Raw genomic sequence first — 25,820 nt, 5'->3', positions numbered from 1 at the left:
TCTCTCTCTGTCTGGATCCCTTTACTCCTCTCAGACACCAGTAATTCTTCTCATTTTTAACGCACAGACACACACACACACACACACATGCACACAATTTTTACTGTGACTTGATGTGTCTTTTGTTATCACAAGTCAAATTTGAACTGCCGTGTCCATGTCTCCCTGTAGCTGGGTGGGGACTGTGGTTATAATATCTTTGCCTCTCCCTTTGATCACATCCAAGAGTAATTATCATCTTTTGAACTTAAGGGGCGACTCATTCCATTGTTTTTATCCCGTTTCGTTTGCCATGTTCCAAACGGCCATCAGACACGCTCTCTCGTCTCTACAAACGCAAGGCAATATGCAATGAAGAGAGCTGAGTGCAAACTTACTCTTGGAAAGAGTACTCTTGGTGTCTGTGTGTGTGTGTGTGTGTGTGTGTGTGTGTGTGTGTGTGCACGCGGGTTGAGCAGTTCGACCAATTAAGATCGTTAAGTAGACAGACTTGGGGTGGGGGGGTGGGGGGGGTGGGGGGCAGAAGGTGCTCGGAGGCCCTCAGAGGAGAAGCATCTTTTCTGTCCCTTTCCCCAGCTGTTTTCGCTCATTCCGGTCAGCTCCTGCTTCCCTTCCCACCCCTGCCGTTCCCACGGATGCTAAAGCTCTCTGTGCACCGCAGGAATTTCAGTGACTGTTCGCTCAGGTTGACCTCTCCCAACGGAAAGCCACCACTAAACCTCTCTCTCTCTCTCTTTCTCTCTCCCTCTCTCTCTGTCTCCCTCTCTGTCTCCTCTGTCTCTGCCCACAGCTGTGGTCTCTGAGCGCCATCCTCCCCGGCCCCAGCAGCCAGTGGCGTGCGGTTTCATGTTTTCACAGCTCCTCTGCGGGAAGGAGGCATGAATAATTCATCCCTCACTCCAGAGGCCCTCTCTCCGGTGCCGGGCCGACTCCCGCGCTTCACGCGTGACCGAGCTGACACACTCCCCGCCAGAGCTGCCCCCTTGCTGGGGCAGACAGCCATGTCACTGGCGGCGAGGCGTCTGGGGAATGTGCAGTCCAGCCAGGGGGGCGGTAGAAGCGCCCTGATTGGCTCGGGCTTCATGGCGTCATTCAGATTTTCTTCCGTTTGAGTTTTTACCTGGTTTGGCTATAAGGGCTAGTGAGGGCACGCTCGTAACGGGAAACACGTGCTGCTGTTAACGGCGTCCCACACACGGGATTATTTCCCGGCGATGACACGCCATATCCAGGCCAATCCCCCTTCCTCGCGCTCCTGCGTGCCCCCAGCTGACCCGGCGCGCCTCTTCTTGTTTCAGGATGGCGACCTCCAGAAGAAGATCGACCGGGAGATTCGGGTCCGGGAGGGCGCCTGCAAGCTGCTGGCAGCGTGCACACAGCGGGATCAGGCGCTGGAGGCCTCAAAGAGTCTGCAGACCTGCAGCGCCCGCGTGTTGGCCTACATGTCCGAGCTGCAGCGCATGAAGGAGGCGCAGGTGCTGCAGAGGGTGGAGCGCAGGTACGCCCCCACCCACCCACACCCACGCTCCGACGAGCTGTCTAATGCCACCACAGACTTGTTCGGAGGCCAGTCGAAGGTTGGGGCATGTTAAAACAGGAGGGGGTTTGGGGGGGGGGGATTTGCACTAGCAGTATCGTTTGCGCTCACATGTGTGCTTCCAGGTCATCGGACACCGGCCCGTCGGATGAGCGATCGCCGTGTAAGGGCAAAGTCGCCATCTCAGGTACGTGCACCGCCGTCGCTACTTTGAGTGACTAGAACGTGGCCGACATGCTGAAATGAGACAAGTGATGCACACTGGGGAGCCATGATCCTGGACGTGAGCTCTGTGTGTAACTAACAGAACCTTTGTTTGGCTGTGTGGTAGCTGCTTTGTGTGTGTGTGTGTGTGTGTATGTGTGGATGTCTGTATGTGTTTGTGTGTGTGCGCATGTTTGGGTGTGCGAGTATGGGTGTAAATGCAAGCATGTGTGTGTGTGTGTGTGTGTGTGTGTGTGTGTGTGTGTGTGTGTGTGTGTGTGTGTGTGTGTGTGTGTGTGTGTGTGTGTGTGTGTGTGTGTGTGTGTGTGTGGCACATTCCTGACCCCCTCGTCAGGCCTCTCTGTGCTAAGACCCTGCCCAGCTGGCTTTTATATCAGCAGTCTGCAGTCTGTTGGTCTAGTGCTTTATTAGTGCCCCTCCCACTCCCTATAACACATACACACACACACACACACAACAATCCTTCATATTAACTCTCTTCTCCCATATATTGGATGATGCCATGATGACCTGTAGCTGCTGGATGCCAGCATTGTCTGTCTGATAAGAACTGGAGTGTGTGTGTGTTTGTCAGCATGTGTCCACACACTCGCGCCACTGAAAGCTTGCCCCAGGCCAAGTTCTGCACTGTAAGGGGTAATTATGAAGTTATTATGAAGTTCTATTAAGTGGGGGCTGTAGCAGGCTTTAAGCTATAGCCAGTCTGGCTAAAACCCCCCTCCCACACACACATCCATTGTCTCTGTCTGACTCTCTCATTCTCTTTTTATAACTCCCTCATACCTATGAAATACCACACCGGCAATTTCATTTACACTGGTAGCACTGAAAGTGCGCACACACACACACACACACACACACACACACACAAACACACACACACACACACAGAGACACTCACCCAGACCACACACGGAGCTCATAATTGCTCATATGCTGCAGTCATGATCTCCCTAATAGTCCTCTAATGGCCCCTTATCTATTAATTTTGATTAACTAGCTAAGCAGTTCTTGCTTAATTAGCTGACGTTTGACATAGTGGGTCTGGGGTGGTCTAGCTGGATGGGCTGTGATGATGATGATGATGATGATGAATGCAGTCTTAATGCAGTAGGTTGGGCGGGGGGTGGGTGAGAACATCGTGGATGGCCGTCACATGTTTGCCTACACCAGTGGCATGGCAGCAACTACATGCGTATGCGTGTGTATGCGTGTGTGTGTGTGTGTGTGTGTGTGTAAGAAAAAGAAAGAGAGTGTGTGTGTATGTTTACGTGCGCGTGTATGCATATCCTACAGGCAAATTGCATCACCTTTTGTGTTCCGCATCAGGATTGTAATTATTAATTTATAGAAAAGAGAGAAGGGGAACAGAAACCCAATGGAAACAGCACATTCCACAGAGCTATAATCACAGGATGTATGTGAGAGAGAGAGCGAGAGAGAGAGAGATACAGAGAGAGAGAGAGAGGGAGAAAGCGAAGGAGAACATTACTGGAGACACACACACACTCAGATGCCAGTCATGATTGACAGTGGGTGATAACACCCATCACTTGCTTCTGCCTAAGAGACACTGCGTGTGTGTGTGTGTGTGTGTGTGTGCGTGCGTCTGCCCGTGTGCCCATGTGCAACACGGCTCACGTGAGTGCCTTGACCTTGTCTGATCTCTCTCTCTTGCTGTGATTGTATCACAGACCTCCGAATCCCCCTGATGTGGAAGGACACAGAATACTTCAAAAACAAAGGAGGTAAGGGTCACCACGCAGAGACCCCCACCAGACATGAGCTGTTCCCGAACACACGCCAGCGAGGATGGGACCCTCTGCTCCGCCCAATGTCTCCATTCACTTTCGTCTGTGTTAAAAGTGCAGTGTTAATTCCTTAGCATAATCACTCAGTAGAAACTGTGAGAAAAACACATTTCTAAGCTGTTCGTCATCTTGCGGGTGCCAGCACATACATTCTTAATACCACATTATGACCCGTTATCATGCATTCCATGTGGCACATGATTCATATTTAATGCCTGTTTTAGCTGAAGAGTGAATCAGAAGTACTGAAACAACTCAGACAGCATCACTGGTGCCACAGAGCAGCAGAAAGTGCCAGTGATCTCAACTGTATAAAGCTGGAATGTTTAGAGATGTATGGGGGAAACGTGCAGCCCTCCCTCACCTAGACTCCTCTGTGCTGAAGGCATTACTGCCTGCAGGTGCACCGGGGGGAAACGCGCGCAATGTCTGTACAGCTGCTTCTCACCCATGGATGTCTGTTCGCCTCATTTCCTCTGTTCTCTCCCACCCTCTCTCTCTCTCTCCCTCTCTTTCCTTCTCTCTCTCTCTCTCTCTCTCTCCATCTCTCTCTTCTTCAGAACTACACCGCTGTGCAGTCTTCTGTCTGTTGCAGTTGGGAGGGGAGATCTTTGACACAGATATGGTAATGGTGGACAGAACCCTCACGGACATCTGCTTTGACAACACTATAGTCTTGTAAGTGTGTGTGTGTGTGTCTGTGTGTGTGAGTGTGTGAGTATAATATGGTATTTTAGCGATGTACACACTGTATATTCCCACTCACAGAAATATATTTCTCATATGAATTTTGTGATGAGGCTCCCTTCCACTGTTGACTTAAACTGTATGTGTGTTTATATTAAAGAATTATTAATCATCTAAAGTTTAACAGTATGTGGGTAGATTAAAGGCAGAATTTAAAACTCTTTTTGTAGCTGCATTTACAGTGTAGGGTGTGTGTGCATGTGAGCGAGCGAGAGAGACCAAGTGTATGTTTACGGCATGACCTACTTTTCAAGCACGTCCAGTCCCAATGCTGGTGCACCTCTGACTGCAGATCGTTAAATTTAGATTTGATCTTGCTTGAAGAATGGAGTCCATGTACACTAGGCTAAGCCTGCCGCCCTCCGTGTAGCAAATGGACAAGTGGCTATATTTAATTCTAGCGGATCGAGCACAATGTTACTGCACACACCAGCGTGTAGGTGAAGGTCATGTAGATGAGAAGGTTTTTCCTGCCCGTGTATCTGTAAGCCCCCTGTAAATAAATAACTGCCTAATAATGGTGTAGAGCAGGGATCTGACTGGGGTGTGTGTATGTGTGTGTGTGTGTGTGTGTGTGTGTGTGTGTGTGTGTGTGTGTGTGTGTGTGGTACCATAGCAGCGAGGCGATCCCCGGCTTCGAGCTGCGTGTGCAGCTCTACAGTTGCTGCTCGGAGGAGGACGCCATGGGGGGCAGCACGCCGCGCCGGCTGGCCAGCAAGTTGAGCTCCTCGCTGGGCCGAACCTCGGGCCGGAGGACCCGCGCCGCCCTGGAGCCCGGTAGCCCGTCGGGCGACAGTGCCGGCGCCGCCCCGCTTCTGCTGCCCGCCCCGCCCGTGCCGTGAGTACGCGCTTGCATGCGCCGTGATGCGGGTGCAATGAGCGCAAAGCCTGTTGAGTACATCTGTAGAGTACACGTGACAAATAAGCAAGTATATGTGTGTGTGCATGTCTTTGTCTACCCACAGTGGACCCAAGTACCATCTTCTGGCTCACACCACACTCACACTCGCTCACGTCCAGGACAGCTTCCGCACGCATGACCTCAACATTACCGGCAACGGTAAGTCGTCGTCCCCCTCCCTCATCTCATCTCCTCTTCTCTTCTCTCCTCTCCTCTCCTCTCCTCCTTTCTAACAGCCTTCGTGGTCAGACACTTACTCCTCACTCCTCCTCCGTGGCTTCGGGAAGGTTAGATTTGTCTGGTCAGGAGATCGTAACGCTTCAGTTTTCTCATTACGTGATTCCGTGAAGCCATTTAGAATAGATTAGTTTTATAGCGTGCTTGTTATGTGCTCGTTAGCAGCAATCCTGCATTGATAGCATACTTTTGATTTGATAGTGTGCACGCGTGAGCATCTGCATGTGCGCGCGTGTGTTTACGTGTGTGTATGCACATGCATGTGTGCCCATGCGCCAGTGGGTATCTGTCAGCTTTATTATGTCAGGGGTCACACTCATAAAACACAGTGTAAATTACTAATAAGCTCTGCTTAATGGGAGTGTGTGTGTGTGTGTGTGTGTGTGTGTGTGTGTGTGTGTGTGTGTGTGTGTGTGTGTGTGTGTGTGTGTGTGTTTGACAAGTGACTCCAGGCATGTTAACAGCAGACACCACAGCAGGTAGCTCACAGCTGTCCTGTAATGGCTCCACAGTGTAAAGGTAGCCCAGGTTTAGACAGGCTTCATTGTTATGTATGTACTCCTTATCTCCAAATACACAATTGTGCACCTGCCAGAGATATCTTGCCTTAATCTCTCTCTCTCTCTCTCTCTCTCTCTCTCTCTCTCTCTCTCCATCTCTCTCTCTCACACTCTGTCTCGCTTTCTCACTCTCTCACTCTCTGTCTCCCTCCCTCCATCCCTCTCTCTCCCTCCATCCCTCTCTCTCTCTTTCTCTGTATAGAGGAGTGTTCATACTGGTTGCCACTATATGGCAGTGTGTGTTGTCGTGTGGCAGCTCAGCCCTACTGCATGACCCAGCAGATGATGAGTGGCTGTCTACGGGTTAAGGTACACACACACCACACACACACACACACACACACACACACACACACACACATGCACTCGTGTGCTGTTTTGCATTCCTCACCTTTCTCACATTAGTGTTATCATTCTGTCTAGCTTGGCGGGGACCCTCAAGGATGGACAGATGTCTACGGTGTCCTAAAAGGAACGAAACTCTTCTGTTACCGGCAGCAAGAAGACATGGAGGCTAATGTGGAACCGCTATTAACTATTGCCATTAACAAAGTGAGCAGTTGTTCAGTGCAAACCAGAACAGGTTCTTATTGCATGTTAGAGCCAACAACTCTTACCAAGTGGATTATAAGTCATTGTCTCCCTCGACTAGACAGTGTGTTCATCATGACAGATCCTGAGTTGTCAACCATTACGTCACAGTTTCTTACCAAGAGCTGTTTGTCACGATGTCTTTTTCCTCACGTGTCATACGTAGATGCACAAAAAGATGGTCTCAGTGGCTTTTCCGTGACAACACATTAGTTTGAGTGCTGGGCTGGTGGTAAAGGGAGCTGTTAGTATCACTGACGACCCTCTGCTCCCACCTAGTGGTCGAAAAAAGGAACTGCCACATGTCGATTAGGCGATAGCGCTGGGCGAAAACTTCACATGCTTCTCAATAAATTAAAGACACAACAGCATGCTTTTGTGGCAGTGTTTTCACAGTTAATATGTGCAGCTTTAAAGTTCCTTGAAAGCCTAGATGCGGAACCTAATTAGACCTGAGTCTTATTTTCCAATAGTGCATAATATAGATCCTCTCCCAACTTTTTTCTTTTTTTTTACCAGTCTGTAAATCCTTTAATCTTAAAGTATACTTACTATTTAAGGTAAAATGATTTACATGGCAGGAAGTCCCAGATGTAAGCTAATTTGCCTCTGCATACGTGCACACGCGTCTCAGGAAACGCGCATACGCGCCGCTGAGAGAGAGCCGCCCAGCAAAGCGCAGAGCATCTGCATCAGTAACCGGTACGGCGGTGAGGAGGTCACTCACACGCTAGCGGCCGACAGGCGCGAAGACACGCAGCGCTGGATGGAGGCCTTCTGGCAGCACTTCTTCGACATGAGTAAGTAGACGACGGCCGAGCTGATGCGCCTCACACTCCCCGTTTCTTTCTATCCCGTTTCAGTAACGCATAAATTATTATTATTATTATTATTTTACTTTTACAACGCTTTGTTTGTTGTATTCCTAAAAGCCGTGCGGAGCAAAGACGGCTCTCGCTCCAGCCGTGTTCCGCGACTGAGTTGCTGTCTCCCCCTACAGGCCAGTGGAAGCAGTGCTGCGACGACCTGATGAAGATCGAGCTGCCGTCTCCGCGCAAGCCCGCCCTTGTTCCAGCCAAGCAGGGATCTCTCTACCACGAGATGGGTACGCTCGCACGCACCTCCGCGCCGTCGCGGGGGTGGGGGGGTGGGGTCGGGGTCACAGAGTGGCAGCCACATACGGAAAAAAAAAAAGTCTCATGTCTCGGAGCAGGGGGCACCATCGTGATTGGGGGCAGACCTGCCCCCTGCTATTTAGCAGAGGTCAAGATCTGGTACAAGCGCTTGTGTTCTGACGTGACTGTCTCTGACACACTGACTTTCTCTGTCTGTTCCCCCTCCCCCTGTCTCTTCCCTCTTTTCCTCCTTTGTTGCTTTGGCTCTGTCACTTCTCTCCATTCTCTTTTCTTCCTCCCATCGGCCTCCCGTATCCCCCCTTCTTTTTCTTTCCTGCTGTCTTTGCTCATTTGTTTTCCTTCGTTTTCATTCTTAATGCGTCGCATCTTTGCGCTTGTGTAACCCGCCATCAACACGAAAACACCCTGTTTTGTTTTCGCCATGCAATACACACACAACCCCGCCAAACCCACTCCATCACCCCACCCACCCCACCGCCCTTGTGGTGACGTTGCCCCCCCCCCCTCCACCCCTGCCAGCGGCCTCCCTGGCCACCCCTCCATCCTGCGAGGGTCTCCTGCTGCAGGACAACGCCGTCTCTGCTGAGATCCGCGCTCTGCTCACCTCCTATTACAGCGACAGGTGAAGTAACCGGGACGCTCGGTGTCTGGGACGGGTCAACTGCCCCGCCCCCACAGCTGCTGATCCATTCTGTCCTGTTTCCTGTCCCTGGCTGCCGTGTCAACATCCCGGCCACCCTCCCGAAAACCTCTGGCGGGCCTACCGCCGTACTTAACCGCGAGATCCGGAGGAAAGCTTAACTTGCACACGAGCTTGAACACCTTTTGAGGACATCTTGTACCTTGCTTATTTGCCGCTGTCACCGGGGGCTCTTGGCTTTGAACAAAGTTCCAAGGAAGCTCGTGTGTTCATTTGGAGCTTTCTGTGTCCCAGGATGCACCTGGTAAAGGCCTTGGCAGGACTGGAGGAGTATGGACTTGATTGGAGGTACCAGCTGTGTTGTTGCCTGGTGTCAGGCCAGCTGGTCGTGTTCTCTTTGGGAGAGGCACTCTCTCTCTCTCTCTCTCTCTCTCTCTCTCTCTCTCTCTCTCTCTCTCTCTCTCATATGGGTCAGTGCCATGTCTGCCAGCACAGCATCCTGCATGCTGATGTGGTAGAATGGCGCAGTTGGCATTCCCTCCCACGTGCATTGTTGCGACGCTTTTCCTATTTCATGAGAATTGTTTTAAAAAGATTCGGTTGCAGAGTGCACTAATGTGATGTTGCACATGCTGAGAATTGTGCGGTTGGGTCATCACGCTGAGAACGGGACATGATAAAAGTGTTAAAAGTGCCGGTAGTGACGTGTTCCTGTATCTCCCCCAGTTATTGACACTTCGGACGACATCAGCACCGTCACAGACATCCTGACGAGGCGCCTCGAGGAGTTTGACCTGCGGGCTCGGATCGAGGCCCCACCCCACTGGATGTCCCTGTTCGAGAAGCAGCCTCCCAGCAGCCCGTCCCTCTCCCCTCGCTGCCCCCCACGCACCTCCGCCCACTCGCCCAGCCCCCACCTGCATGGGCGGCAGGCCCGCAGCCCCTGCCGCGCGCCGGGCCTGCTCTCCTCCGACGCCAGCCTGACATCTGACGGCGACAGCCCCCGCAGCGCCAGTCCCCATTCAGGCCACGCCTGGCCCTGCGACCTCTCCCCTGCCTCCCCCGGCCGCCTACGCCCACGCACCCTCTCCCTGGATGCCAAGCTGTCCACGCTGCGCACCCGCGCCTATGCCAGCTCGGCCTGTTCCTGCCAGGGGCCAGTGGCGGAGGGCGCCTCTGCCCGGCCCTCTCAGGTGCCCCTCTCCTGCTCCACCTCCACCTCCACCTCCAGCAACAGCTCCAGCGAGGGGAGCAACAGCCCGGAGTCAGACCTCGCTTTCTCCCGGCAGTCCGGCGCACGCCGGAGCCTGAGGAGCCTGAGAGCCAAACTGGACCCCAGGAACTGGCTCCAGAGTCAGGTGTAGCTCCCCCTCACAAACCTGAGCATGGGAAACCACAAAAATAGCAACGGCTCAGAAGCTGTCAAACTCTGGAACGAACTACAGTGCCAGTGGCTGAGGGCATGCAAGCACCCCCGCTGCTGGGTTTGACTTAGACAGTCTGTTTGAGGACATCGATGGAGAAAGGTTTGTGGGAGATTTCATTTCACTTGGGTCACCACCATGAGGCAGTGGCCGATCATTTAGACCTAGCTGAGTTGCATCATCTGTACAAAAATAATCCTGTGATCCTGGACTTTAAACTGGAGAGCACCATGCTAATAGTACAGCCAGTTCCTTCGTCTTCCAAACTCGGCAAAATCTCTGAAGCATCAGTTTTCCCTGAACTTATGTTCCCATTTTCACACCCTCCGCATGTGTCGCATAGCCAGACTGCCATCTCATCTATTTTTCCACATTGATGTGACTCATATGCCTTCACACATGTATAAGTAAACTAACAAATCCTAAAACAACTAGGATCGAGAGATCTGTTACTAAAGACTGAAGTTCATTTATCGGCTGGTTCAAAGCTGGTTCCCGGTTAATCTCCAGTAACCCTTTAGCGACCAGTGTTCCAACATTGAATACCAGTGTTCCAACATTTAAGGAGCTATTTGTTACTGGCTGGCTGATGGGGATAAAAGGTTTTTGAGTCTCAATGCAACAGGTATTAAAATAAAAAAAGCATGCTACTATGCAAAAGTGTCTCAAATCAAAAAAGTTTGCTGGTCCGTATTTAGTTTAAAAAATCGGTACATATTTCCTTTACTGTTTTCCTTCTGCATTGTAGGTGTTTCAGTTTTGCACTTTTTATAATATGTTCTAAACTGTTACATAATGGGAAAATTCAAACTTCATTGGTTATTTCTGACATTTCTGACCTTTCCAGAAGAGGTCAATCTCTAAAATGTTCAACATAGATCTTTCAGGAGTTGCCGTGCTTGCTGTAAAGAAGTATTGCCATATAACAGCTGCCGTTCATGAAAATGAGCTGCCCAGTGTGTTATGTATTTTAACCAGGTCTGCTCCCTGGGGACCATTTGGTGTTGTGGTTCTGTGTTCAGTTTAAACAAATATGTGTTTACTGTAAGAAAACAGTGCTGTTTGGAAGTGGGAACATATAGACGGTCCTTTCAGAATATGGAAGATAACACTGTATTACTATGTTGAGGCGAAACAAATAATACTGCTTTTCTTCACTAATTATGAGCCACCAACTTGTATTTTAAAAAGTAAATTTGTATATTCATTCAGGCCATGTTTCCTGTTGTAAAGTTTTGTAAATTAACGGTTTTCTTTGCTGCTTTGGTTAAAACTGTATTTTATCCTATTTGTTTTGTTATAAATAGAGCTCTATTGAGATGTTTTATTGGATAAGCACAGCTCTTATGACCCTGGTAGGTAATGTTGAGGTAACCTTGATGAGTCCTGTCAGCAGGCTGCCTGCATGCACACTGTCCTTGGAAAGATAACTAATTAAACATAGAAAAATGATAGAAGCGGAAAGATTAAACAGCATTAAACAAACCAAAAAGAAAGTCTGTTTTGTTTGCTTTTAACTAAAAATAACAAGTAAACTTTTTTGCTTCCCAAATGATTTCTAAGGTGATTAAGAAGCTCATATTTGGACTTCTCAGAGCCATCTGAACAAATCTTTTAATTTTAACTCATGCAACAACATACATGATTTGGATATGGATTCATGATTTTCCAAGATAAACAAACAATATGAAAAGAATGTGCTTCATAAAAGGGGATCCAAGGTAATGCACATACATCAAAAGGATTCCTGGTGCATTAATACAATTGCTCATTTTTAATCATTTCACTCACCTAATACTTTTTACATGACAGTAAGTTGAACTGAAAGGATGAAATACAAATTTCTGATCTTTAATTGATCGAGGGAAAACATGGAATAAACTCTGGAGAACGCAGAAGGCAAAACAAGCCACAATAATCTGACAGAGAGTCAGCAGCTACGTTTGTGACAGTTAATTTGCTGATGAACCTCTACGTAAGCATATTACAAAAGAAAGAAGAAACGTGTCATACTAAATGGATTGCAATTAAAATTAGTCAAACAAAAGTTAGTAGATAGATTACAGTTGTACTGGAAGAAGTTGTAGTTCAGTGATCATTTGCATATTCCGAGTGATATTTGGTGTTACACAAATGTACAAGCCAGTGATTTATGGCTGCTGAAATATTTGACTATCGAAGGTGTTGATCGCAAGTCCATTTCCGCAAGAATACAATAAAAGGACTAATAGTGTCTTGTCCTAAAAAGATGGTTAGAAAACGAATATCCTCCCTCTTACAAGGAACACAGGGCGAAGCAAAAGCAATATAGTGCACTCTGAAAATATATATATATATATATATATATATATATATATATATATATATATATATAGATATAGATATATATATAGATATATATATAAAGATCAGAATCTGCTCAGCAGCACCATAGAACCATTTACGATAACATAGGGTACAGCCCTAGCACAAACATGAAATAATGTCATTTATAATGCTCAAAACACAGTTGTAATGAAGGCCTGTAGTTACCATAACTAACATTATCACAAAGTCATATATCAGTCAGTATCAAAAATATGAAAGGAGACACGACGCCTGACTTCTATTTAGATGTTAGAAACATAACAGTCATTCTGCCAAGCAAAAAACTGTAGGGTAATAAAAGTAAACAAGAATAATCTGTAGACTGTTCAGGTTAACATCAAGCAACCTGCCTCTCCATTCCTCCTCGTACAACAAACTTTGGCCAAGGTCTGGTCTTGGACATCTATCCTTTTGATGCGTGTTGTTCCCTTGGTCTCTCTGTACCTCTGCTGTAGTACATCCAATAGACCGGGAGCGGATTTTGGGCCCCCTCTACTGGGTAGTCGGAAGTTCTCGGTCCCTGAGGGTTGGTGCTGAATGCGAGGGCACAAGGCAGCGTCTCCGAGGCAAAGTGAAAGGGCATTAGATGGTCTCCACGTAGTTGGCAGGGAAGAGTCCCTGGCGGCCATCTTTGCTGTAGCCCCGCCACCAGGATTTGTCCACCATTTCCACGTGGCTGATGACGTCACCAGGCTCAAAGGAAAGCTCGCTGTCGTCCTCTGCGGGGAGCAGAAAGCAACACGCGTCAATGCAGGGAGGCGATACCCGCGTAAGGGTCCACACGAGGGCAACGAGAGAAAGGTAATGACCTGACCTGCTTGGTAGTCAAAGAGTGCACGCACGCACAGGAGAGGCATGCCTTCCGGCGACTACAGGAGAAAAACGCACTGGTCACTTTATAGAAATAATTATGGATCTTCGACGTACTGGTTTTGTAAATTTAAAAAAAGCTATAAATTGGATGGTTAAAATTAATATACTTCTCCGTTCTCTGATGCCACCTCTGTCTCCCGGCTGTCATCTTCATCTTCAACATTCTCACAGTTGAGTGTATAGAAACACCTTTCTGGTGTGCTTTGCTCCAAGCAGTCCACATATCCCTTGTCTTAATAAAGGACACAGTGTGGTCTGAACTGAACAGTGACACAATTTTTGATGTATAATATAGACGTAAAGCTGACAAGCTGACATAAGCGACTCACTTTCAGTCCAATGTGCTAAAACACAGAGCCAAAAAAACCAAGGTTGTATGACTCCATACAGTGTGATCACAGAGGGACTGCACTTTATCAACATGCATCACTCCAGTACATCGGATAACAAAACAGGTTAAATACGGCATAAGACAGTTTCATTACCTGTGCCGTTTTGAAGATAAAGACCATTTTGGTCTGGCTTATCTTTATCAATCAGCCCATTTCCAGATGGCTTCCCACACACTTCTGAAAAGAGGTCAAAAGAGATGTTAAAGACATCATAGTCACACACCGTCCAGGTCCTCCTCATATTCCAGGTACCGTGTTTCTCCTTGCCTGTTCCATTTGTATCCTCTTCCTCGATCTCCTCTTCTGGATTTTCCACCAGGGTTGGTTCATCACTGTCCAATAGCCCAGGTTCCAGTTCGTCCTGATTTGCATGGAACCTTTCAGTCTCCTCAACTCCAACCTGTCCATTATCAGGTTCTTCATCTGTATCTTCCTCCACCTCCACAAGATAGCCGACCGCAGTCTCAGCTTTGGCTTCCGAATGCGGCCTGGGGGGCTGATCTGGTGCACCTCTGTCCAGACTGCTCAGTGTTGTTTTGGTTTCTGAGGGTGGAGGGGAAATGGCGTATGACTCCTCTAACTCCACCACCTCTTCGTCTTCTTCAACCAGGGTTTCCTCAGCTTTAAAGTTGACCTCTGGCGTTAGTTCGCTTAACATGGTGTTGGTGAGGAGATCTGAAAAAAAAAAAAAAAGTAAAGTAACTTTTTAGTTTTCCATCGTAGACCAGACTATTCACGCCTCACTGAAAGAAGTTGCTGAAGCTAAGGTACCTTTGAATTGGACTGGATTCTCAGGCAGGGCTGTGGAAGGGGCGTCTGGGTTAAGGGACGGTTCCTTCTCAGCTGGTCCAGGAGACGTGGGGGGTGCCGAGGCCTGACTTGAGGCCTGGGAAGAAGGAAGGCCTGGCGGGGAGGACCGGGGCGGAGGAGGCCTGGAGATCGGTAGGTTTGGCAGAGAAGAGAGAGGTGGGGCGGACCGCTGGGCAGGTGACACGGGGGGTGACCTCACGGGCATGCGAGGGCACAGCGGAGACGTGACTGGACGGAAGCCAGGACTGGGCGGAGACGTGGGACGATTGAAGGGGCTGGCTGGTGTGCGCGAGAAAGGGGAAGTGAGAGAGGGACTTAGAGGAGAAGTGGGACCACCACTGGCAGTGCTGGCCCTCTCAAAGATGAAAGCGGTGTCCGTCAAACTGCGCTGATATCGGCGGAACGGAGGCTTGCCTGGATATTTTCGGGAAATAATATCACTATTAATGCGTTTTAGGGCACTGTGATTTAAACGTTTTTGTCCACAGCTTATACAGAGTGGCTGTTCTTACCAGTGCGTGGGGACACAGGGCTGGAGGAGCTTAGCGACGATGAGGACAGCTGTCGGAAGAACTCCCTTGGGTTCATGGAGCGCTGTGAAATGAGCGCTGCTGCCTCCTAGTGGTAAAACAAAAACAAAAACAAAAAAACAGTAAACAGTTAGCAACTGAGTTGAATGCTTTGAACTGTGCCCAAGTCTTTCTCTGAGAGTGGCTAAGCCTGCAATGGACACTCACGGCAGCTTTCTCTATGGATTCACTGCGTCTGAGGCAAGCCCTCATTTCCTCTTCATGCTCTCTCTGCTGCAACTCCTGTCATAACATACATACAACTCATTGAATAATATGTATTTATACACCCAGCAGTCAATCACCCTACTTGTGTTGAAAGTTATCTTATCTTTCCCGCCTGCACATAAAACGGTGCACTTTAACACCTACCCATTTTGTTTTCTCCTGTTTTTTAGCTTCTTCTTCAAGCTTGGCTTCTGCTCTCCTGAAATGGCAAGAAAAAAAAAGTAAAATGATATGTGTACTCCCTTGACACAAAACTCATCCAGTGCTTAGTGAACTTGCTTGGCTAATGTATTTATATTTGCTTGGTGTTTTTGTCTTCATTCGGTGAGCGTGCGTGTGTGTGTGTGTGTGTGTGTGTGTGTGTGTGTGTGTGTATGCACAGCCCTCTTACTTTTGTTCCTCGATCATCTGCAGTTTCTCCTCCATCTTTCGGTCTCTTTCCTCTGCTTCCTTCCTCTCCTGCAGTACCCGCTCTCTTTCCAGGCGCCTCCGCTCCTCTGTGGCCTTCTTCCTCTCTTCCTCCTTCCGCTCCTCTTCCTCGCGCTGAAGCAAGGGTTTGCAGTTGGATTCGTAGTATAATTAACAATTGGTAACATGGTACAGCTGATTTGGAAGTTGTACTTAAAATATAAGTTTACTTTCACAAAGTATGCCATTATTGTATTTTTATCAAGTTTGAATAACTGCTCTAATATGGTTGGGGGGGGGGGGGGGGGCATGGGTTGTACTTGCATAATGATTATTATTATTATCAGGTGTCTCTGTGTATTTCATATTGACGCACTCCTGCAGAGCTGGAATGCGGTCCTGTCCTAGAGATCTTCTACACTCCGAATACAGTTTCAGCCCTAATCTCACACCGGATCCAGTTAATCAGGTGCTTTGGAACTCTGCAGGGCAGTAGATCTCCGGGACTGGACCTGCGCCCCCATGCTGTGAAGAGTTGTGCGGAGGTGAGTCTAGCTGTACCTCTGCCCGTGCCCAGAAGGAGTCTCTGTTAATACGCCTCATCTCCATAGCCGCATTGGTCTTCCTGTAATTCGTGCCCTGCGAACGAGACGCACAGCAAACCGCGGGCTCAGACCATCCCCGTGTTGCACGATGTCATCGCTGCGGTGAACGCTGCGACATTTATAGCGGCAGGAGTGCTTCCGGTATACTTTGGAAAGATGAAAACGGTGAGACGTGCAGTTACCACTGTCTCCTCTTTCTCCGTCGGTCTTGAGTTGCGTCTCAGCCTCTCCTTCGTTGGTCGGACCTTTGCCAGGACAGCACCGAGCTTTTCCTCTGTTACCTCATCTTTACCAGAGGCACTGATAAACACTTGAGCTTCCTATGAATGACGGAGAAAATGTCACTCAAATATGTGCTTAAATTGCAGTTAAATGGTTTGTTGTTGTTGTTGTTGTTGTCGTCATTAACATAGGCCTACAGGGCAACGCATTTCCTTAGATTTCATACTTATGTCTGTCTTATATTTAATATTTTTTCAGTCACTTTGTCGTGTTTCTATGATGTGTAGTTCACATTTCTGCCCCTTAGTGACCAAAAACAGTGTAACTTCAAACCTCAGTACTGAATACCAAGACAATGAAAACAAGCGCTGGACGTTTTCTAACTCGCACCTGGCTGTGCTTGCTCTCACGAAGTTATGCGCTCGCAAATTTACAGCAGACAATAACCGAATAATGAAGCATGCTGTGAGCGAGCGCCGGAGATTTAAGGCGCTTCTGCTTTGGTTGTGTGGGTCGGCGAGTCTAGTCCGGCATAGTATGAAGACGGGGGGGCGGGGGGGGGGGGGCGGGGGCGTGCTTTTCATTTGCTGTTTGCATTAGTTATGCACGCTGGTGGAGACTGGAAAAGGTGTCTGAGTCTCACTGCCGTGATAGCGGCGCGTGGCGAGCCACCGAAATCCAGCGTTTATCTTCCCACCGTTTTCGCCCTTTATTCATTCCTGCGTTTCACTTTGTTCACAGCAGTGCAAACTGATCCTGCAGCTGGAGATGTCTGACGCATACAACCCTTGAGCATTATATTTGAAAACAAAGCTGAGAGGGTCGAAATGGTGGTAGCCTGACTTGCTCTTGCTCTCTCTCTCTCTCTCTCTCTCTCTCTCTCTCTCTCTCTCTCTCTCTCTCTCTCTCTCTCTCTCTCTCTCTCTCTCTCTCTCTCCCTCCCTCCACCCTTCATGCCTTCTGTCATTCTTAGAACTCCCTACTGCAGGAGCTTCCAAACATTTTTGCAGGAGTCCCTCTGTGTGTGTGCAACAGATTTGATCATTTGAAGAATACTTAGAAAAAAAGGCCCAAATTGTGGCAGTTTGAATCATAGATGACTGATTTAAGTAAAAGGGAGTGAGAGGAGGGGGAGGCAAACCTTGAAGTACACAACTCATCAAGAAAAAATACTTGTGTGCTTGTTTGTGTGTGTGTGTGTGTGTGTGTGTGTGTGTATGTGTGCGTGCGTGCGTGCGTGCGTGCGTGCGTGCGTGCGTGCGTGCGTGCATGCACTGTACATTTAAACGATTAAGAAGAAATTTATGGAGTATAGAGAAGTATAGTTTTTAGCTAGTGATCACAGTAGTGGGACACAGTTTCTGTCTCTCTATCTCTCCACACACACACACACACACACACACACATACACACACACACACTTCAGATCTTCTACTGGCAGTCACACTAAATGCATAAGTACTTTAGATGTTCACAGTGTGGAAAGAGGAGGAGGAGAATCCCAGTGTTCTGTGTAAATTCTCAGCTGTTTGTGAACAGTGACGAATGATGGTAGATATGAGCAGGCAGGGGATCTGGCTCAAGTTCACATGTGATCCTCTGCCAACAGGGACACCTCTGTCTGTCATACGTGTGGACTTACTCATGTGTGTGAACAGGAACAGCAACCCAAATACAAAACAGTCAATTCACATTGTTAATTCCTTAATAACCACCCTAGCATATTTAGGGAGACGTATTTCTTTAAGGCATCCTCCCAGGCAATGTCTTATAAATCAGCATGTAAGTGTAATGCATGGCCAGGCCAGCGAGGAAAAGAGGAGGGTGTGGAGCTGAAGGGTGCAGTGGGAGGTGGGTGTGCTTTAGGGCTTTACGTCACCACAAGTGCTGGCTTGAATAACTGCAGCTTCGGAATGGATTACTGGGCTGGGAGTGCACGAGGGTCCTGCCTGTTACGGCCACACCCACTTCTTTCACTGTGCGTGTCCCAAAGCCTCTTACGCGTTTCCCATGGCGATGATGCCTGCCAGGCTACGGGCAAATCGAGGCTGTGGTGCTGGCCCGCCGAACTAGAACCCTTGTCTGGAACACAGGAAGTGAAGCTGAGATCCCTTCTTTCCCTTTCTTCACTTCTTCTTTTGTTCCTCTCCCGCTGTAGGTTTGGAGTGGAGAGGAACTCAGGACTGTCGTTACTTGCATGGATGGTGACGTTTAGCTCTTTGCCGAGGCGCATGCTTAGTGGTATTCCCTGCGCCACGTTCACACCACCCTCCCCCTTTAAGACCTTTTCGCTTTAGTTCATAGCTGCGTGACTTGGCTCTGCACTAATACAAGCTGGTCCCAGATCAGATTTACAGTATTTCAGTTCAGCTCTGAGGAGGCGACCCAAACCCCAGTCAGCTGCACATGCGGCACCTCGATCCAAACAGGCCGCATGCTGCCCACTGTGCGACTTCTTTGCAAGCCATGCTGGTGACCGCTGGGTCATTCTGGTCATTACCAGATTAACAGAGCAAACCCCAAATTCAGATGCTTCTTTATAAGTCACCACACACCTGCTGCACAAACCTGGCGCTGGTGGCAGCCTCCTCTGCTAGGAAAGCAACGTGAGGGGCGACAGAGGAAAAGACACGAGACAAAAGACAGAAGCGTTTGCAAGGTGTTGCGAAGCCACTGAAGCACATCTCGCTAATCCTGTTGTTGGTGCTCCATGGCAGAAGTATGGATGCAGACAGAGTGTGGGCAGGATGGCATTAGCGTTTATCAACTCTGCACCCACACGTGTAGAGGAGGTGGACATGGGTATTGGTTTTGGCAAATGCCTCGCTTGTCACTGGAGGTGTCTTGGCATGTTTTAGCTGGGCCTTAAAAAGTTTGAAGAGAGCAAAACTAAAAAACTAAGCACATGGCAAGGAACTGGCCAAACATGTGAAGACGGAAAGTATATATATTGTGGCTGTATCTGATACGGAGTTTTTTCACTTTGTTCGACTTAGTGTTCTTTATTAAAATCACATATGGAAATTTCATTAGGAATTCATGAATGGTACGATATGGCAAAGCACTCGTGATGTTGTAAGAGACTAGATTAGATTGTATCTCTCATTCTCGCTCCTGGTTAGCTGCCATGCCTGTACGTGTATGAATCCCTGGCATGCCCTGAGCTACTTGGCTCTACCAGACCCTGTCCAGCACAGCCAAGAACAATAAGAATCCCTTGAGTAATCATATATTAATTCCTCTCCAAACAGCGCAGATGTCTATGAGCTCATGCTCAAACCCTCTGCTAAAAAGGCGTTCTTTCTGCCAGGGCTGGTGAGAGGCGACGCCCCTAGACCAGCCAGATGGAAGCACGGGGTAGGTGGACTTGTCAAGAGTCCTGTGGAAGAAGAAAGGCACGGCTCGGCTTGAACGACTGGGAAGCATCACCAGTCCATGAGTGCATGGCTTTAACCACATCTGGTGGGTTGGTGAGCGCGCGTCCAATCAGCCAGTGCTCACAAACGTGGTCAGTGGGTAAGAGCAACGTTCCCACCCCACCCCCGCCACGTTACAGCGCTCTTCCCTCATGTATAGTGTGGGAGCAGGCAGGATGCTGAGCTGTGCATCTGACATGCTCTGAGCAACCATTTGTCAGCGTGGGAGTCAAACAACATTCCCAGGGGCCAATGACAGAAGTTCAAGCAGAATTTTTAAAGTAACTACTGAATGTGCTCCATCCCCAATGCACAAACGCGCACACACACACACACACACACACACACACACACACACACACACACACACACACACACACACAAATGTGGATGGGACTTAGGGGGGAGATGTTTTAGGGAGGCAAATATTTAATTGCATGTCAGGGCAACAGGAGTGAGAAAAGGGAACAGGCAACATTCTTCACATGCCTCCCAGGCTGACCGGGTGATGTCTTTATAAGGCAATAAGAATACCAGGGACCCTTGTGTGCGTTCGATAAACTCATAGAACAACTCCCAGTGATTATGAAAATGCTAAGCAAACATCGTTGGTGCGGTGACACCGAGGGAGACCGTGGGGATTGTCAACACTTTCACCACGTTGGACGCCACTCGTCTAACTTGCTGCTGAAAAGAGGACTTTACTCCAGACCCTCCACGAGCGTAGTCCGTCCACCACGTCACCTTCATCACCTCTATCACCTCCTCCATATTCCTTTCCTCCCATCCTCAATAAGGGAGCAGATTTGTTTGTGCAGTGCCTGGTTTGTGCCTGTCCACGGTGCTGCTCAGCACCGCTGTTGAACAATAAGGCAGAGAAAGAGCAAGGAGATGACTAGACTCGCACCTGGTACCAACGGGCTCTTCACAGACCCAAGCAGAGGAAGGAAACCTTGACTGATAGGACGAAGTGTTTGGCAGGAGCTAATGGCAACGCACCTCTCTGAGATATGTGTGGCTTATGAAATTGCTGTAGAAGGATGGAGGTATTTCTGGAGTGAGGCCATGCACAAGGTCGAGAGCACACTTTGGTTTGGTTTGCATTTTGTTTCACTTAAGGAGATTTCTCTTTTGTTAAAGACCATTTAAATACAGCCCAAGCATTTGTTTACCAAAAGAATTACTTCGCTCAAACTAAGTCAACACAAAAATTCATAGGCTTTCTCAAGTGGTATTAGGAGAGAAGGGTTAGACAAGTCCATGCCAGATGACTGTGCAAGATCATGTCTACAGCCAACAGCAAACAAGTATAACCTATACACACACACAAACACACACAGACTTGTGCGCTCACACTAAAAGCAAACATGCCACTACGAACATGCCAAGATGCGATGAATATAGCGATTGTCACAGACCTATCATTATTCACATCTGCTGATCCACACCCTCTGTGCTAGAGGAACTACACATTTCGCTCTAGTGAAAGATGAAAGGCTGGTGCACAATGACCCTGCTCTCATTGGAGCCTCCGTCCCGCCCTCTCTCCGTGCAGTGTTGGTGGTACTATTGTTATGCCCCCATGGGCTCGTGCCTTCTGAATTATGCACAACACAATGCAAGTTTCCATCCCAGTTGCTAACCTCCAAGCATGGGCTGGACTCATATAAGAGTGTGTGTGTGTGTGTGTGTGTGTGTGTGGGTGAGTGGGAGAAAAGAGAGTGTGTGCGTGCGAGTGTGTGTGAAGAAAGAGAGAGAGAGAGAGAAAGAGAGAGTGCATGTGTATGTTTACGTGCACGTGTGTGCATATCCTCCAGGCCAACTGCATCATGTCTGCCTTTTGTATTCAGCATCAGGACTGTAATTATTCATTTATAGAGAAGAGAGAAGGGGAACAGAAACCCAATGGAAATTCCACAGAGCTATAAACACAGGATGTATGTGAGAGAAATAGAGAGAGAGAGAGGGAGAGAGAAAGAGGGGGGGGGAGCGAAGGAGAACATTACTGCCTCCTTATTCATGCTTGTCCTGAATACTTCCAAATGTTATAGTGAAATGAGCTCAAGCTGGCTCTGCGTGTGGACTGATGGCAGCACCAAAGTGGTACATGATCTAAAACCAACCCCAAACAGCAGTTACACAAGGATACTGCAGACCAGAATGTCATTTACGAACTCCTATGCGACATTCAGCATGTCTACGAAAATGTGTAACATGTTCAGTGACTGGGTGACAGCAGCATGATATTTTACACACTGTGTGTGTGTGTGAGAGAGAGGAGTGTGTGTGCATTTACAGCTTAATTAACAACTTACTGCTTTAGCTTAGAGAGAAAATGTGTTGATTTATATACAAAAGTAACTTCCAAAAGTGAGCTTCATCCAGAGATCCACAGAGCGAATCACGAGTTGATTACCTTGAAGAAGTTTTTGATTGCAGGCACGTGGCTCATGCACTCTGTCCGCCGATACTCATCCACATCCTCTCCGACCTGTGTAGAGCACAAACTGCATAAACAAGCTCAGCCTATTTGCACCTTTGCATGTAAATGCCAGAATATCTGCTCCCTCAAGCAAGGCATTTACATGTCAGTAGTGCAACATGGTCATTTTGGTACATAGGATGGAATAAGCAGCGTGCTTTGCATTTTCTTAAGCATTCCAGACATGCTGCAGTATTTTAAATGGTCTTGAAATAAAAGCATTCCGATTCCGATTAAACTTCCTAACCCAATCGACTTGAATTTTACCTTTGGAAGAGGAAGTGTAGCTTAGTAATGAACTTTCTTGGAAACTGATACTGCCATGGAATAAGGCCTCTAGTTAATGAGAAAAACCAATGAGCTGAAAAGGTGACGGAGCCAGTTATGCGATGAGTGTGAAAAGATGAGTGTGGAAATTCAGTGAAGCTAACACACACCACAGAGTCACAGAGACCACGGCCACCATGAAGCAAAACAGAGAAGAAAGGACACGCGTCATTTGCCCTTTTCACGTCCTTTATTACAGTATCACGCAAGAATATATCAGGAGAGTTCGTATCAGAAACTAAATCTGACATACTCTCGTTGCTGTTGCTTAACAAGATATGCGTCAATGGTATTCTTTTATCTTTGTGTGTGTGTGTGTGTGTGTGTTTGTATATGTGTGTTGATCAAGTACATGAGAAGTTTCTAATTGCACTGTTAACAGGTCACTGTGACCACTCCCTTTTCTTCGCTGCATCGCCTGACTGGCTACAAACGCCACCTCTGACCTCAAGGACAACATTCCAGCTTTGTCGTCTTGGCAACTGGTACTGGAGAGGTTTCTGGGAAGGTTCCCAGTATGCTTTGCTCTGCATGTATTTGAGCTCCTTCAGTTACGAGCTGTCTATGGGTCAAAGCCCTTTTGTGGGTAGAAGCCATTGACACATCTCATCAACAGGAGCCTCACATACATCCTCCCTTGTCTTTTCAAAGACAAAAGTACTCAGCAGCAGCACCAGCCAATGTGAAGCCATCTTAACCTCACACCCCATGGAAGCAGCCAATGGTAGCAGAACATCATTTTCTCACATCCAATGAGAATAATCTAAAGTGACCTCATTCAAAGGGAGCATGCAGAAAGGAGGGCCATAATGCTGAAGCATAGTAACAACACAACTTGCAAAGCTTTAATGGAGTTTAGCTTGCTCTAAAGCTAGCTTTAAGCAACAGCTGTGTTCTTGTGGATTTCTACTGAACTGTACATTTGGCTGTTGTACTTGACAGATTTGGGATAACATTTAAATAAAGTGAACCATCAGAAATCAGACAAACAGCTTACCCAGGAGAAATCAGACAAACAGCCTGAACAGCTTACCCAGGAGATCATGACTATTCGTGGCTGGCCCGTTTCAGTTAGTCCGACCCTGCAAAGTCCATACATGGGTTTGGCAATGTGAAACTTCTCGGCCAGCTCTGTCAGCCCTCCAGCTACACAGAGAGCGCGGGAAAGAGAGAGAGAAAGAGTGAATTGAAAGAAAGGAGAAAGGCTTGGAATAAAAAATTTTAAAGTTTACAAATGCTTCCTATAAAACAGTGACCACATGACCACAGTTTTTTTTTATATATATCTTAACACCAGTCTTGCATCAACAGGATTTGCTTGTATGCATTCTTGTATGCATCCAAATAACTACATAAATATGCTGCAGTAAGGCTGCAGCAAAAGTGATCATTCAGTGCTCCTTCACTCCAAACAAATCATTAATCTGATACAACAAAGAAAGCAAGCTGGCAATCAGACCCTCGACTGGTGATACACTCACCTTCTGACTATCATGTGGTCATCCTGTTAAGTGTCCTTCATCTTTCAACAAATCACAGGGCTAAAGAAGGGCATCGAGAATTTTGTATGCCCCTCAACAGTCCTGTGTTTTTGTATGGATTTTTATGGCAATAGGTATATGCTCAATATGCTCATAATGGTTAGGAACATATCGGACATGCAATGAATGTATTGTGCATATTTTTTTGTTGTTGCTATGTTACTGTCACGGAACGCTCCCCCCCACAAGTTGCGTGTTATGGCCTGCCGCGTGCAGGGAGGTTCACCATAGTTCGTAGCCACACCCTCCGTGATGGCACACGCCTGTGCCAGGGTTGATGTTAAGTATTTGTCTATTTAAACCTTCGCCTGTGTGTGCCTCATCGTTGGTCATTGTTACTGTTACTGTCATTGTTAGCGTTAGTGTCACCGTTAGTGTTAGTATTATTGTTTATATATCCACTGTTTGTGTGATCCAGCGTTTAAGTGTCATTGTTATTGTCTACACTGCCTGTTATGTGTGAGTGCCTTGAGTGTCATATATATATGTTATGCTATTAAATGTATCACCAAATCAAGGGATTGGAGCATCCTGCTCCGCGCCCTGAGGCACTTGGGCCAATGTTACAGTTACCTCCAGAATCGGAGAGCTTCAGGTTGTTGGTGACTCCCTCATATGTGAACAATGCCCTGGGGACAGAGAATATGGGTTATTTTATAGACACTCATGCTTATATGTAGGTTTTGCTCTGTATTGATGAAGACTTGCCTGGGTATGCACGTCTGGCATGTTCAAGTCAGAACTGGCACATTGGAATAAAACAGCATTTGAACCAGGTCACAGCTGGTTACAAGTCAGTCATGGCTACCGTGGGACTGTCATTCGAAGATGAGAATTTTCATTATTCAAAGGACCTCAGCTTGAAAAGACCAGCTCATATAATGTCCGAGACTGCTGTGTCCTGAGCACCAAGATAACTCAGTCCCTCACTCAGTGATTCCAAGCCCAACTCTAGTCATACAAAAGGCTTCAGTGTAATGGGAGCTATACATAACTGAGCACATTGCACTGTACAGTGTTTTTATTCCATTTATATACTTCTGCTAAAAAAAAAGCCCAAGCAAAACTGAAATAGCAGGATGTGACATGACCAGGATGAAGAGTGCAGTGCAGCTCTAGGCCAAACTGCTTCAGTTTACTCCCCTTGGTTTGTGTTTCTTTGGGCAGTTGGTGGTAGTTAACGGGACTGAGCTTATAAATCTCTAATCAGTTGCCTTTTTACTCTGGCACTCTCACCACTGCTGCCTGGTACTGCAGGAGAGAGAAGGCCCAGAACCTTAAACAAGAGTTTCCTCTTTATGCTTGCAGTATTCACCAAACGTCTTGAAACTCCTTCAACTCCTTTGTTTAACTAAAGGATCCCTACATGGTAGAGGATATACATTTCCAACTTCTCCAATTGTAAAAATGCTTGTTTCTCTAGTTCTGCTTTCAGGGAAACAACCACAACAGATACATCTTTTACAGAGGGGAATATGCCATATTTAATTTAAAATTTAATTTAGAACATGAAACAAGCATGTCGTCATTGTTTTCCTATTGTCTACCAAGGCCTGTGATCACTGGAATCCATCCAGACAAATACCCCTGTATCCGAAACAATGTCCAGACACGAACAAGACCAACAACACCACACACACTCACTCACACACACGCTCACACTCACCCCCCCCACACACACATACACACACACACACACACACACACACACACACACACACACACACACACACACACACACACACACACACACACACACACACACACACAC

The 25,820-nt window shown here is 47.6% G+C and overlaps 2 protein-coding genes across 9 annotated transcripts in view; one reads left to right on the top strand and one right to left on the bottom strand.

Annotated features, from left to right (window-relative positions):
• Positions 1 to 10,675, top strand: part of rtkn (rhotekin) — a 45,950-nt gene extending 35,275 nt beyond the window's left edge. For 5 of the 6 annotated variants that reach the window (XM_035529774.1, XM_035529772.1, XM_035529775.1 and 2 more), the window contains 11 exons: positions 1,299 to 1,498; positions 1,663 to 1,724; positions 3,457 to 3,510; positions 4,134 to 4,251; positions 4,937 to 5,158; positions 5,286 to 5,380; positions 6,221 to 6,327; positions 6,442 to 6,570; positions 7,244 to 7,409; positions 7,610 to 7,714; positions 9,112 to 10,675. In XM_035529774.1, the coding sequence (XP_035385667.1) occupies positions 1,299 to 1,498; positions 1,663 to 1,724; positions 3,457 to 3,510; positions 4,134 to 4,251; positions 4,937 to 5,158; positions 5,286 to 5,380; positions 6,221 to 6,327; positions 6,442 to 6,570; positions 7,244 to 7,409; positions 7,610 to 7,714; positions 9,112 to 9,749 (1,896 nt within the window). In that variant the 3' untranslated portion in view covers positions 9,750 to 10,675. Of the gene's footprint in view, positions 1 to 1,298; positions 1,499 to 1,662; positions 1,725 to 3,456; positions 3,511 to 4,133; positions 4,252 to 4,936; positions 5,159 to 5,285; positions 5,381 to 6,220; positions 6,328 to 6,441; positions 6,571 to 7,243; positions 7,410 to 7,609; positions 7,715 to 8,264; positions 8,368 to 9,111 lie in introns of all 6 variants that reach the window. The other variant, XM_035529778.1, reaches the window with a different exon arrangement.
• A 1,517-nt stretch (positions 10,676 to 12,192) lies between these two features.
• The window catches only part of si:dkey-40c11.2 (drebrin-like protein A), a 26,596-nt gene continuing 12,968 nt past the window's right edge, over positions 12,193 to 25,820 (bottom strand). The window contains exons 2-17 of one of the 3 annotated variants that reach the window (XM_027015062.2): positions 24,623 to 24,678; positions 23,542 to 23,654; positions 22,116 to 22,190; positions 16,244 to 16,381; positions 16,018 to 16,095; positions 15,440 to 15,591; positions 15,193 to 15,247; positions 14,989 to 15,063; positions 14,764 to 14,869; positions 14,213 to 14,665; positions 13,709 to 14,116; positions 13,535 to 13,618; positions 13,379 to 13,393; positions 13,157 to 13,304; positions 12,991 to 13,045; positions 12,193 to 12,895 (exon numbers count right to left, since the gene is read on the bottom strand). In XM_027015062.2, the coding sequence (XP_026870863.2) occupies positions 12,503 to 12,895; positions 12,991 to 13,045; positions 13,157 to 13,304; positions 13,379 to 13,393; positions 13,535 to 13,618; positions 13,709 to 14,116; positions 14,213 to 14,665; positions 14,764 to 14,869; positions 14,989 to 15,063; positions 15,193 to 15,247; positions 15,440 to 15,591; positions 16,018 to 16,095; positions 16,244 to 16,381; positions 22,116 to 22,190; positions 23,542 to 23,654; positions 24,623 to 24,678 (2,404 nt within the window). In that variant the 3' untranslated portion in view covers positions 12,193 to 12,502. The remainder of the gene's footprint in view (positions 12,896 to 12,990; positions 13,046 to 13,156; positions 13,305 to 13,378; positions 13,394 to 13,534; positions 13,619 to 13,708; positions 14,117 to 14,212; positions 14,666 to 14,763; positions 14,870 to 14,988; positions 15,064 to 15,192; positions 15,248 to 15,439; positions 15,592 to 16,017; positions 16,096 to 16,243; positions 16,382 to 22,115; positions 22,191 to 23,541; positions 23,655 to 24,622; positions 24,679 to 25,820) is intronic. The other 2 variants (XM_027015063.2, XM_027015064.2) reach the window with 2 other exon arrangements.

Source organism: Electrophorus electricus, chromosome 9 (assembly GCF_013358815.1).
Source record: "Electrophorus electricus isolate fEleEle1 chromosome 9, fEleEle1.pri, whole genome shotgun sequence".
NCBI lineage: Eukaryota > Metazoa > Chordata > Actinopteri > Gymnotiformes > Gymnotidae > Electrophorus > Electrophorus electricus.
The sequence above is the reverse complement of the archived record's forward strand: the minus strand, read 5'-3'. Positions and strand labels throughout refer to the sequence as shown.